The 14,754-nt window shown below is 42.1% G+C and overlaps 1 protein-coding gene across 1 annotated transcript in view; it reads right to left on the bottom strand.

The window, feature by feature from the left end:
• The window catches only part of LOC126092856 (odorant receptor 43a-like), a 78,683-nt gene that overhangs the window by 17,435 nt on the left and 46,494 nt on the right, over positions 1-14,754 (bottom strand). The window contains exon 5 of the mRNA XM_049908585.1: positions 7,166-7,321. Within this exon, the coding sequence (XP_049764542.1) occupies positions 7,166-7,321 (156 nt within the window). The remainder of the gene's footprint in view (positions 1-7,165; positions 7,322-14,754) is intronic.

Below are 14,754 nucleotides of genomic sequence, written 5' to 3'. Positions count from 1 at the left end.
CAATTTCTAACTATACAGTTAACATTCTGTATAATTTTTCTACTTTCTCGGAAATATTTTAACTATGTTTAAAGTTGTGTTTTATTTTTGTTCAGTAGACACTGTCTATGTATGTTGAAATTCCCGGAAATCTGAATGCTCTACTCCCAAGTGATTTCGGAGATTGAGGGATGAATTAAATTGAAAATATAAATTTTCAAAAATAGCTTCTGCTGTTCGAAATGCCTAAAATTACTTAATATACGTTTTATTTTTTTTTTTATTTTCACTCTTCTGAAACACCCTGCACCATACTGCTTATCATCCACTTGATTAATTTTCACGGATCTCTTTCTGTTCTGCTCTCTCGAGTCGTTAGTAACCATTTCTGACGCACACTAAGCTTTATCGATGCTATACTCGACGTTCTCTGATGCAGTTTACTCCAGTAATAGCTCCCATATGCTGTAGCACTTTCACCATAACAATTTTGTCATCATTAGAAGCAAGAACAGCATCACAGGCCCCCCCCTCGTCCGCCATTTTACCATCTTCCTCCCATCAAACACATTTCTGGTTATGCAAGCAAATATGTCGTAGCTTCTGCTGTTCGAAATGCCTAAAATTACTTAATATACTTTTTTTTTTATTTTCACTCTTCTGAAACACCCTGCACCATACTGCTTATCATCCACTTGATTAATTTTCACGGATCTCTTTCTGTTCTGCTCTCTCGAGTCGTTAGTAACCATTTCTGACGCACACTAAGCTTTATCGATGCTATACTCGACGTTCTCTGATGCAGTTTACTCCAGTAATAGCTCCCATATGCTGTAGCACTTTCACCATAACAATTTTGCCATCATTAGAAGCAAGAACAGCATCACAGGCCCCCCCCTCGTCCGCCATTTTACCATCTTCCTCCCATCAAACACATTTCTGGTTATGCAAGCAAATATGTCGTTGTTGTAAGACTCTTTCGGATTCCGAGTATCTCCATGTAGACGCTTCTTCAATGAATCAGGATGTACCAGGTCTCTGCAGATGTGATTTATGACTTGCATGACTGCTGATGGGATGAATATCATGTGTTTGAGAGCTAGACATTGCGATACTTGCACCGTGAAACTAGTCTGGGAGAGCAAAGTTAATGCACTTATTTGTCATTGTTGACAGTTCCTGGAAGGGGAGTCTATATTTCCTTCCTCATTTTGAACATACCATAAGCGTTATTCCTATTGGTCTTTCCATGGTATTATTCTAATTCATCAGTTAATTTTGTCTGCAACCAATCCTACATGATGTTACCATCAGAAAGTTTCTTGAATCTCAAGCATACGTCTAACTTCTGGAAATAATCCACACATTGGATCTACTGAAAACTTATTTAGCTGCAGAGGCAGTCATTTCACCATTGTTCCTTCATAGTTCTTATCACATACATGTTCTACTTGCTTCTCTGATTTACATTTTTAACAATGTTTTGCAGGAACCCGACCGTGGATTACCTTTCTTGTGTCCACGCTGGTCACCGTAGCAGTAGAATTCTTAAAACTTCTAGACACAATATGGGTTTATACTAGGAAAACCTAAGATATTGTCTTCGACAGTGATACCAATAGAAACAAGATAATTTCGGCTTTGTAACAATGCAAGAAAAAATGGTTCAAATGGCTCTGAGCACTATGGGACTTAACTTCTAAGGTCATCAGTCCCCTAGAACTTAGAACTACTTAAACCTAACTAACCTAAGGACATCACACACATTCATGCCCGAGGCAGGATTAGAACCTGCGACCGTAGCAGTTGCGCGGTTCCAGACTGTAGCGCCTTTAACCGCTTGGCCACTCCGGCCGGCTGTAACAATGCAATCCACAGCCTACTGTATAGAAGGTTATTGAATTTATTAGATCTTGAAGTAGTTCAGTAATATTTTTAACGTTTTTAACAGGTGCAGGCGATGTTTAAAGAAGAATTTAATACTTCCCGAGCGAGTTTCTAAGTGACTTGTATAGCATTTTATAAAGAAAACTGAAAATTTAATAATGGGATAAATTTTATGGTGGGAAGAATTTGTTTCCTTTCTAACTGGACATAACTCCTCATCATTGTGGATAATTTACCATTCGACGTTGATCAAACATATCCACTACGAATTTTGCTGTATTCATAAAGTCCATTAAGAATGCTATTTCTTAATGCTGCTGCTACAGTGCGACATTTTGTAAGAAGTCTCCCACACATCTTTTCTGCCACTAGTCATGAAGCCAACTACTCAAAGACAGCACTCAGAACACAATCACTCTGGACAGTTTTTTTCTTTTTTTTTTTAAGTACGGTATGCAACCAGTCACTTATTAAATCTGCAGCCGTTTTGTGCACCATTAAGTAGTTTTCGAGACACTGCAGACTCATCATCAAATGGAGGTATTACAGTAACCGTTCTTCTAGAGCCGTGTGGAGCTTGGCTAGTGTCGCGGTTATTACATTCCTGTAAACGAACGTCGTATCCTCGACCCTAGCATCCAACTTGTTCCAACACATAATGTCCTCTTCAATTGAAACTTACGGGCTGAGAGGCCGTGGTCGATGTGTAAAATTTCCACCTTACGTTTCGTCTCTATCTGCGGGAGACATCTTCTGAGATCGTCGGGCTACTGCCACTGAGGCTCCGGGTACTCTCGCACTTATAGAGCGCATAGAGGGCACCACCATTCGTCACGTGATGCCGACGGTATGCCTATCTTTTGAAGGAGTCAGCATTCTCAATTAAGAATAATCGATTGTCATTCTGCTGGCGCAACGTCGACATCCATATTTTGTCCAACTTTAAAACTTCCTCTTTTCTATTAAAATTATTATGGTATTTGTGAATCTCTAATGCTTCTCTATACATGCGTGCATGATAATGGATGTTCGTGCTAGAACGCTTGTCTCATTGGTTCCCATCTCGAAAAACATGCTCAGATACGGCTACGGCTGTCGCTTAGGACACATCGAAAAATTGGCCGTAGCTGAGCATTTTTTTAGAGATGGGAACCACGAAATTAATTTTAATGAGACAAGTGTTCTAGCACGAACATCCATCATTATGGGCGCGTGTATAGAGAAGCATTAAAAATTCACAAACACCATAATAATTTTAATAGAAAAGAGGAAGTTTTAAAGTTGGACAAAATATGGATGTCGATCTAGCGACAGCAGAATGACAATCGATTACTCTTAATCGAGAATGACGACGCCTTCCAAAGATAGACATACCGTCGGCGTCACGTGACGAATTGTGGTGCCCTCTATGCTCTCTATAGCTGCGAGAGTACCTGGAGCCTCAGTGGCAGTAGCCGGACGACCTCAGAAGATGTCTCCCGCAAATAGAGACGAAACGTAATTTGGAAATTTTATACATCGACCACGACCTCTCAGCACGGAAGTTTCAACTGAAGACAACACCGGCCGTGAGAGCCTACATTGTATGACAAAATGTCCCTATTTGTGTACTACATGTATCATGTTATGTTTTTAAACTGAAGCAAAACAAAAAACGCCTACATTCCGATTGTCCCGATACGAGAGTCGGGCATTACTGAACATTATTCCGCGTGTACAGGTATAATTTTGGCCCTGTTTAATTTTAAAGGAACTCCTTTCAAATTGTTGTTACTGCTTATCACCAAGGTGGCAGTGACCATTACAAAAGCTTCTCGGTTTGCAGAAAGAGGCCAGGAGCGCAAGGATGTATTCTTGGGAGATAGTTGGTGGTTGGGACTAGCCAGGTAATGGCAACCTTATGGATCTGGAGAGTTCCCCCAGGCCTCGTTGTTAAGATACGTAGCATTTTGTTGGAACGGCCGCTTGGGGGGGGGGGCAATAGAACGTAGTGCTGACCACAACAGATTTCTGTTTTCTTACTGGAACCCAGTTTTTAAATACGACCCAGCAGGTTAACTCAGTCTCACTGTTGTTGGTCTTACGAAGCCGTCAATATGTAGCGTCCACTAAATAGGACTTCACGGACGGCCGCCAGTCGCCTTCGGCATCAGACTGCGATATACTACGGGTGCTGGCTGGGTAACGCTCCCTCACCTCAGCCTTATAGTTGCTTCATTGATTATAATTTTGTGACTTTTTTTTAAATTGGGGCTTGACAATATGTGAACTTGGAGTCGACCACCAGTGCAATTCCCCCCAATCCACCGATTTCAGTGCTTAATATTCATTTTCTGCTGCCTCGTACATTTTAAATGTAGAATATACAAGGTGTTTCACAATCCATGTTACACCCTTCTAAAGGTTATAGAGGGACCTTAGTAGACCAAGATTTACACAGGAAGCCATTTCTAGAAACGTCATGCAACGGCACTACAGGGCGTCAAAGATACAGACGCCGGCGCCTGTATATATGTGTACATACGGGGTAATTCCATGATGATGTTACAAACTTCCAAGGATGATGGAGATGGATAAATGTATCAGTCTGAGGTAAGTGAGCCGTGGTAAATTTGCTGTTTTGAAAAGCGCGCCGCAGCTCGTAGTGTGAGCCAATCGCAGCTTTGGTGTCTCCCTCTGGTGAGAAAGGGGAAAGGTAGCCTGCTTACGTGCATTTAAGGGGCGCCATGAGCTGTATATTGAGCAAGCAATAAAGGAAACAAAAGAAAAGTTTGGAGTAGGAATTAAAATCCATGGAGAAGAAAGAAAAACTTTGAGGTTCGCCGATGACATTGTAATTCTGTCAGAGACAGCAAAGGACTTGGAAGAGCAGTTGAACGGAATGGACAGTATCTTGAAAGGAGGGTATAAGATGAACATCAACAAAAGCAAAACGAGGATAATGGAATGTAGTCGAATTAAGTCGGGTGCTGCTGAGGGAATTAGATTAGGAAATGAGACACTTAAAGTAGTGCCCGGTGTAAATAAAACTTTTGTTACAGTCGCGAAAGATTGAATATTTCTCAATGTTACATGGTACTTAAATTAAATGAGATGTTGTTATACAGTAAATTTTATATGAAATTTAGGTATCTTGTCCACATTTCATTCTCAACATTGTGACAACTAAAATCGACCATACAGAGAGTATACTCCATGGACTTTTACCTCTGCAAACTCTTCAAAATTTCGTGCAATGGTTTACTATATTTAATGGTGCATAATAACTGCGTTGAACATCGAAACAAAATTAAGTCATTTATGGGGGGAAGGTGTCAGTCAAGAAGATGTGTAAAAATCAAATTTTTGGGCCAAATAGTTTTTGTGGAATCGAATGATAAGAGTGTCAAAGCAGTAGGAACACCATGTGTCTGCACAGGCGAGCAGTGCAGTGACAAAATCGCGCACAGCGCGGAATGCAGGGAGCACGTCTTTGTAGCAGCGAAAGGGTTAATCCGGCCGTGGTGGCTTTACTTCATGAACTGCGTGCGCCCCCCTAAACGTAAGCTTGCGAACTATGCTATACTATGGCGCTGCTTCTCTTGGCCCGTGTGTCGTGTGCAACTGGCAACGCAGCAATCTCCCGCGTCTGGGCGGGCATACGCGAGCCGCCAAGAAAAAGAATTGAACTATATTATGTGTTAGGCCGCCAATCTGCTCGAGTTTGCTCAGGAAATGGTCATTGGCGGTTGGATCGATCGGTTGGTCGGTCGCGCAATGGGACACAAGAAGACTTGTCCGTCTTGAGCGAGTAAGCACTTCCTTGACGGCTTTAAATCTCATCTCAAAGTCACATAATACGTCTTTACCGATCGCCGCTAACATTGCCTAACGTGCCGATTTCTTCGAAATACTTCCTCTCTATCGTTGAGCTACTTACATTTCATATCACTGGGTTTCATTTTTCGTGGCGTTTTCAGCCCATTGTCCTACAGCTGGTATTCGAAAAAAATTTATTTCGTAATTTTGCTGTTTAAGCCCCCGTACAGCTAAGCAGAAGGTTTTCATTTTGTATGTTGTATGATGTAACTTTGTCCATTTTTCTCTATTCTTCACCTTAATGTTTTGTGGTGGAATTATTATCTTCTGCGCGCTAAAATGTCCGGCAGTACCACTCTGCTAAGTAAATCTATAAATGTTTTGCAGATAATTTTATATTTTATGTATATTGTCGGGCTTTTACAGGAGAATCATATTGCTTTAACGTAAAATTATGTTACGTAACACAGGCAAGACGCAGTGCTTACGCGGATATATTTGTATATAGCGTCAACTGCATTCCAAATTCTCACTATCACTTAAGCTTCAGCAATGGACTTCGTCATTTTGGTGACATTGTTTTAGCTCATGTTATCCTCTTCTTCTCTCACGCATTTGACACTGTGGTCCTTTATAAATAGAGCTCATGATTCTGCACGCTCGTCCGCAGCTCGTGGTCGTACGGTAGCGTTCTCGCTTCCCGCGCCCGGGTTCCCGGGTTCGATTCCCGGCGGGGTCAGCGATTTTCTCTGCCTCGTGACGACTGGGTGTTGTGTGATGTCCTTAGGTTAGTTAGGTTTAAGTAGTTCTAAGTGCTAGGGGACTGACGACCATAGATGTTAAGTCCCATAGTGCTCAGAGCCATTTGAACCATTCTGCACGCTCAATTTACGTACAGTATTACTCTGTCAGCAAATGTATTAGAGATTTTATACGGAAAATATAGTAAATTTGAACAGTTGGCCTTTATCTCTGACATAGTGAGGACTTACTGCTATGCAGACATTTTATTCTTTACCATTGGTCGAATACATTTGTGCACTTATTCTGACGTACGCTGAGTGTAATCTGTCTACTGTCTCAACCCATGGCATGTGATGTTTCTGGTCTTCATATCAGTTTTATGTATGGTAAGAGCCACTCGGCTTGAGGTAATGTAATTTACCACTATGTGGTGTAACATGTGTTTACATTTAACACACAAGTATTTTTCTGTTATTCATATTTTTTTATGTAGGATATGTAGAAATAGTTTGCAACCGTTAACATATATGTTTAGACCCCACTCCTTTTAAAGAAGATATTTTTCTAAATATCGAAACCTAGGTCGAGAACTAAATAAACGTTTGGTTTGCAACTGGTTGGGTGACTTTTTTTCTACCTTTCTAATTTATACAGTTGCTGAATCGCAGGTACTTTTAAGAGCTAGAGGTAAATAAAGCTGATGTATTGTACGATCCACGGTAGCACACACCACCAAGTGGTGAGGGGAAGCAGGTACCTGCAGGAATGAGTTCCTGGAGAGCGTGACGAGCTTCCCGACCCTGACGCTGAGCGGTCGCGCCGCCTCCAGCATGAAGATGCGCAGCGACCTCCGAAACGTCTCGTCTGCCTGCGGCCAGTCACAGCTGAAGCCAGAAAACTGCAGCCGCTCCGCCTGCAACAGCACACCACAGGCCACGGCGTGACAAGCGAAAGTGAGGCGTTCCCCCTTCACAGCAAGAGGGCCCCTGAGGTTTGGATTAACAGAAATTGCGTATTGTCAGATTTCGTTTGATAGTCTTCCTACAATTTGCTGTGTAGCTATACTCGATATCCAATTGTGTTTCGTATTTCCGCTGCTTCCGTTTCAAAATGTTATTATGAGTGTCGGCCTTTTCGGTAAAGCATATCCTGAAGCGGTATATTGGTCCGAATATTTATTAATTTTTGTGTCGTGTAATCGGTCTATTGCGTTGGTGATTTTGGTTAGTTGGGTATACGTTAGTTCCTTTCCGGGAGGCAGCTTGTTGCTCATTTTATAAATGAATATTATTTAGTCACATCCTGGTCAGCTTTGTAATTAAGTAATTTTCAGTGGTCACTGTAGCTTTATGCATTTCGTTAAAAAAAAAAAAAAAACACGCAACGAAGGAATTATCCGAATGGGACTGAAATCGATGGATGTGACGCGTGCATGAGGTGTACGTGTACTAACAAACAAATAACTACAATTTCAGAAAAATTGGATGCTGTAAACAAGTGAAAGAGCAAAAGCAACCATATAAGACAGAGTCATGAAATACGAGGTAATTGTCTAAAAGTGTACGCACTTGCTATATTTTTTAATAATTAAAGTGCTACGTTTCTTATTTATGTATTATGCAATGTCTTGATGCAGAAAGGAAAGGGATGCTGAAGTACTGAGGAATTATGATATTCCTTTGAAATTCTCTATGGCTGTAGATTCGGCGGTAAAGATTACCACGGTACGAGATTCCATAGAAGCGGAGCAGACATATCTAAAAAGGGCAATTACAGGAGTTTTACAGACAAATATAGATAAAAAGAACGGAACTCTAAAGAAATTGGGTAACAGAAGAAATACTTCAACTAGTCGACGAAAGAAGGAAGAACAAATCAGAGAAACACACGAATACACCATTATTAGGGATCCAGTATTAGAATCATAGTTTCACAGATCTTCGAACGATTTGACATCAAATAAGAAGGAAGGCATCGGTAACATTTCTTCTCAGTTTTACAGAGTTTTAGAAGGCTTAGGATGAAATAAGAAGGAAGGCGTTGATAATATTCCTTTGGAATCATTGACAATTAAGCCACTGTTCAAGTTGTAATATAGATTCTTCAAGACTGCAGTAAAATGTAAATGTCGTGTGACTAAGGCCTCCCGTCGGGTAGACCGTTTGCCGGGTGCAAGTCTTTCGATTTGACGCCACTTAGGCGACTTGCCTGTCGATGGGGATGAAATAATGATGATTAGGACAACGCAACACCCCGTCCCTGAGCGTATAAAATCTCCGGGAATCGAACCCGGGCCCTTAGGATTGACATTCTGTCGCGCTGACCACTCAGCTACCGGGGGCGGACGAGGCTGCAGTTACATCACCAGACTTCAGAAAAATTGTCATCAACACGATCTCGAAAAATGGTTCAAATGGCTCTGAGCACTATGCGACTTAACTTCTGAGGTCATCAGTCGCCTAGAACTTAGAGCTAATTAAACCTAACTAACCTAAGGACATCACTCACATCCATGCCCGAGGCAGGATTCGAACCTGCGACCGTAGCGGTCACGCGGTTCCAGACTGGAGCGCCTTTAACCGCACGGCCGCACCGGCCGGCCACAATCTCGAAGTTGACTAGATCAGATAAGTGCGAAAACTACCGTTCAATCGGCTTAGCAGCTTATGCATCAGTGCTAGTGACAGGAATAACATACATAAGAAGGAAAATAGAACTCATGTCGGAAATAAACGAAAGGTTCAAGAGTTGGATCAAAATTGAGGGTAAAAGTATATCAGTGACTAGATTCGCTCGTGACATTCCTATCTTCAGTGAAAATGAAGAATTATTAACAGGATGTATTAAATGATATATCATTATGGATTGAGAGTAAACTGAAGAAAGATGGAAGTATCGAAGAGTAACATCAGAAATAGGAACCTCGAAGTAGACCGAATTAAGGAATTCTGCAACCTAGCGGACGAAGCAAGGAGGGCATAGAAAACAGATCTTTCTCCATAGAATCGCGCGAGGAAACGGACACACAGAGAATACTGACGAAAAGAGGGGATGGGATGACGGAACATAATTACTTCCATGGTTCTAGTGCTAGTTGCAGGTGGCAAAAACTGCAGGGGAAGACAGAGATTGGATTATATGCAACAAATAATTAAGAACATTTGATGCTAGCGCTACTCTGAAGAGGTTGGTGCAGATAGGAAATCATTGCGGCCCCATCAGATCAGTCAGAAGACTGGCGGCCACAAATAAAGTAATAACTGAAGAAAACTTCACAAACCAAGACTGCTAAAAAAGCATTTTATTGGGTGACCGATTTAGACAAACCTTTGCTGCCGTCATGAGATCTAATGTTTCAAAATTATTACATCATCTTGTCCATCAGTATTGCAAGTCGCTCCACATTGCAAATGCATTTCTCACTAAAGCTGGAATGACGGTATAGCTGTCTCGAAACCGGTCATATAACAAAATGCTTTTTCAGCGATCTTGGCTTGTAAAGTTTTCTTTGCAGAAACCCCCCCCCCCCCAACCACCTACCAACCTGACAGTGTCAGGAATATGTTACAAAAAGTATCTTAATTTATTTACTTTACCTCTGTTATGTATGCAGATTGTCTAATGGCGTCACCTGAATGACAAAAACCTAATTTTAAAAAACCCTGTCTTAGAATTTCTGTAATCGGTGTGCAGCACCATACCATATACACCAAAATACAAGTGGTAGAGATATATCAGAATTTCCATTCAGTACAAGGAAATATTACTTACATCAGTCTTTTGTTTCATCCATTTAGCTTCCTTCTTTTGTTATTTATTGTTCTCATATTATTTTGTTAGATGCGTAAACGAGTTCTCGAATATGTTCTTATTTTTCATCTAAAATCATTACGAAATCATCTTAGTGTGGTGTGCTTACTGTAAAACCTTCAGTACACACACCATCAGATTATTTGACTTGTCACTCTAACGAAGAAGGCGAGTGTCAGCAATATGTCTCGTGGTCCTATGGTGGCGTGTTTATCTTCTGCCATTAGGTCAGACGATAGAAATGCCACTTGCACGCTTAGAGTAGCAGATTGACAGTGACCAACTTTAGACAGAACTTGATTAATTTCCACACACATTTATTAAAATAATAACAAGCATAAAAATTACTTAACTTGGTTCTGGATGCTGTTTACAGTTGACAATCTGAAGTTCCTTTGGTATTGGTACGTTAATCTTATTCTTACATATACCCTTGACACTTGACAAAAGTGTCTATACATTTATCTTCATGGCTATGTACAGGAATATGGTAATCTTATTAGGCGCAGACTGAAACTTGACTATAGACTGGTACAGACAAATGTAGAACTCGTACAGACTGGTACAGACTAATGCAGACTGGTACAGACTGGTGCAGACTAATGCAGACAGACTAATCGGAGGTCTGTAGACTCGTTATACACTCCTGGAAATTGAAATAAGAACACCGTGAATTCATTGTCCCAGGAAGGAGAAACTTTATTGACACATTCCTGGGGTCAGATACAGCACATGATCACACTGACAGAACCACAGGCACATAGACACAGGCAACAGAGCATGCACAATGTCGGCACTAGTACAGTGTATATCCACCTTTCGCAGCAATGCAGGCTGCTATTCTCCCATGGAGATGATCGTAGAGATGCTGGATGTAGTCCTGTGGAATGGCTTGCCATGCCATTTCCACCTGGCGCCTCAGTTGGACCAGCGTTCGTGCTGGACGTGCAGACCGCGTGAGACGACGCTTCATCCAGTCCCAAACATGCTCAATGGGGGACAGATCTGGAGATCTTGCTGGCCAGGGTAGTTGCCTTACACCTTCTAGAGCACGATGGGTGGCACGGGATAGATGCGGACGTGCATTGTCCTGTTGGAACAGCAAGTTCCCTTGCCGGTCTAGGAATGGTAGAACGATGGGTTCGATGACGGTTTGGATGTACCGTGCACTATTCAGTGTCCCCTCGACGATCACCAGTGGTGTACGGCCAGTGTAGGAGATCGCTCCCCACACCATGATGCCGGGTGTTGGCCCTGTGTGCCTCGGTCGTATGCAGTCCTGATTGTGGCGCTCACCTGCACGGCGCCAAACACGCATACGACCATCATTGGCACCAAGGCAGAAGCGACTCTCATCGCTGAAGACGACACGTCTCCATTCGTCCCTCCATTCACGCCTGTCGCGACACCACTGGAGGCGGGCTGCACGATGTTGGGGCGTGAGCGGAAGACGGCCTAACAGTGTGCGGGACCGTAGCCCAGCTTCATGGAGACGGTTGCGAATGGTCCTCGCCGATACCCCAGGAGCAACAGTGTCCCTAATTTGCTGGGAAGTGGCGGCGCGGTCCCCTACGGCACTGCGTAGGATCCTACGGTCTTGGCGTGCATCCGTGCGTCGCTGCGGTCCGGTCCCAGGTCGACGGGCACGTGCACCTTCCGCCGACCACTGGCGACAACATCGATGTACTGTGGAGACCTCACGCCCCACGTGTTGAGCAATTCGGCGGTACGTCCACCCGGCCTCCCGCATGCCCACTATACGCCCTCGCTCAAAGTCCGTCAACTGCACATACGGTTCACGTCGACGCTGTCGCGGCATGCTACCAGTGTTAAAGACTGCGATGGAGCTCCGTATACCACGGCAAACTGGCTGACACTGACGGCGGCGGTGCACAAATGCTGCGCAGCTAGCGCCATTCGACGGCCAACACCGCGGTTCCTGGTGTGTCCGCTGTGCCGTGCGTGTGATCATTGCTTGTACAGCCCACTCGCAGTGTTCGGAGCAAGTATGGTGGGTCTGACACACCGGTGTCAATGTGTTCTTTTTTCCATTTCCAGGAGTGTAATACCTCGTGCATTCAGGTATCACTGCACGAGTGTGATCCACGAGGAGAAAAGGTTCTACATTAGCAGCCATGTCATTGGCTGCGTTACATATTAATACGCCGATCGCGAGAAGCAGAATTTGGTCCGTCTCTATGGCAGCACCAACTCGTAGTGTGGAGACAGACGAGCGCTGCACCTGCGCTGTTGTGATTAGCAGGGCGCGCTCTAGTGGGAAAAGTTGTGTACGCGCTGACTACGCAGAACTATATACACAACACTTAGAATCACATATTGTCATCAAATCGTTTCGTCTTTAACAGTTTTAAAATTAACTTCATTCGTGGTTTTATTACATTTTACCACTGTAATAACTTATACACTTTGAAATGCACTGTTGACTTCACCTATTGCATTCTTCATTTTATTGCATTCTGTACTGCCATATAATTGTCGAATGTGTATAGTTTTACAGTAAAGACATCTAATGCGCTTACAACACAAACACATTTTGTTGCTGCCGTACTGCAGTGTGTTCCGAACAGTAGAGCTCTTAACAGGATGACTCTACCAGCACTGTGGCTTAGTTTACACCATATTTTAAATATGTGCTACGATGCTAGGCTGTTTTTTTTTATGATTCCAATAAGGCTTCATTACATTAGGACATGTTTTAAAACAGGTATGGCTCGTTATATTTTAAGCACTTGTTTTCCACATGTCTGAAAATTACTCATTTCATTATGGCCCATTTTATTGCTTTAAACTGTATACTATCCACTATTTGTATTTGATTTGAAAGGGGGCTATCCTGTTTTAACACGACGATTTTCAGGGAGCAAAAAGTTGCAAAGCCGACGAGCGTTTTGTGCGCACACGTAGATCAATAAATTTAATTACAGTCAAAGTTAATGTCCACTGTAAGGTACAGTGATTGTCAGAGTGTACTTGTGATAATAACATCACATCTCTTTAGTGATACCAGTAGAAGATATCAGCAAAATCCTGTCTTTTGACTTTTGAAGCAGTTTCATGAAAAATTTATTTTTTATGTTCGTTTATTGCGTAATTACGATAACAGATCTTATGCAGTGACTGCAAGGCTACAGTTAAAGATTTACAATACCGAGGGCCAACATTTTAATCGAGACATTTTGTTTTGTATTCAGCAGGCACATGCAGATTTCAGTGAAAACAGATTGATTTTTCGTAGCCGAATTGCTTGAAGCACATGCTGGTCTGGATTTCGTAATTTCATATTTTGTAGCGTGAGCTTAACGCCTTTCCGTTCAGAATTACATGTTCACTTGTTTCTATTGCTCTGCACTGAGATTTACATACTTCTACAATAAAATACGTTTTACACATTTCTCAAATACCAACTTGAGATTTACGAACACGAGTTTAAGTATATAAGAAACTTTCAGGTTTCCAATGTTTTGCTGCAAAACTGAAGATAGCCATAACTGTGCGACGCTGGTGGTCTAAAGGCCATACAATTTTGTCATCATAGACGAAAATAAAAGAAATATAGTTTAAATATTAAATACCTGGTCGATTACTAACTGTCCGAAGAAGCAGTACAATGCCGTCTGACCGAGGAAGGATGGGAACGAGAGCACTTCTTTAATTACGGTCGAGCCTGTAGCTCCCTCCTGAAACAACTACAACACCAGCGTTTTAAATACCATGCCATATTTATCAATACAGCAATCATAAATTAAAAAAAAAGCAATTTACAAGCTGTTAAACAAGGACTGAGGAAAGGTGAGGTAAGAAACCTGCAAAATTTCGGTTACATTCTTTTCAAAGGAAACGGAAGTTGAAATTAATCAAGAATAAAGACTCGATAACACTCGTAACATAAAAATGAATCAATCCCCACAGTATATACTCTGCAAGAAGTCTTCAGTTGTATGTCACAGTAATCTTCATCGCGGGCGAATCAGCAGAATATTAAAAAATGTTCTAAGTGTTTCAGCTTTGTTTTGGTTCTCCTCCGATTATTTTGCTAGAAACAATTTCCTACTTGCTGATTTCCGTGTTGATTTCCTAATTTGCGACTACACTTGCTTCAGCTGCTGCAGTCCGAGATCCAATGTGTATACAGTGTGTTTAAAAGTTTTTGCATGAAATGTCCAGGGGTGATGGCTCAGGTCATGGGGAACAACTTTTGTGAGAGACAAACTGTTCGTTGACGGTACCCACCGAAGGTACGGGTCCTTTTACACTGGTTATGCCGCTGATACGCAGCAGGGCGTACGCATTCTGCTGTGTGTATGCATTTTGTGTTGCCTGTAACCCAGTCATGTGATACACGCAAAACGTTGTAGGAAGAGCAAAATTAATGATCCTGATTCGCTTCTAAAACGCGTTTTTCCACTTAGACATTCTTTCTTGTGGTTTTCTTGTTGAAAATGAGTTAATGTATTTGAGTGGGGAGTAAGCAGTACAACTAATTAGTATACTCTGCTGTTTTGATGAAGTATCGTC

Source organism: Schistocerca cancellata, chromosome 7, assembly GCF_023864275.1.
Source record: "Schistocerca cancellata isolate TAMUIC-IGC-003103 chromosome 7, iqSchCanc2.1, whole genome shotgun sequence".
NCBI classification, from domain to species: Eukaryota; Metazoa; Arthropoda; class Insecta; order Orthoptera; family Acrididae; genus Schistocerca; species Schistocerca cancellata.
Note: the sequence above shows the minus strand (reverse complement) of the source record. Positions and strands in the feature narration are given on the sequence as shown.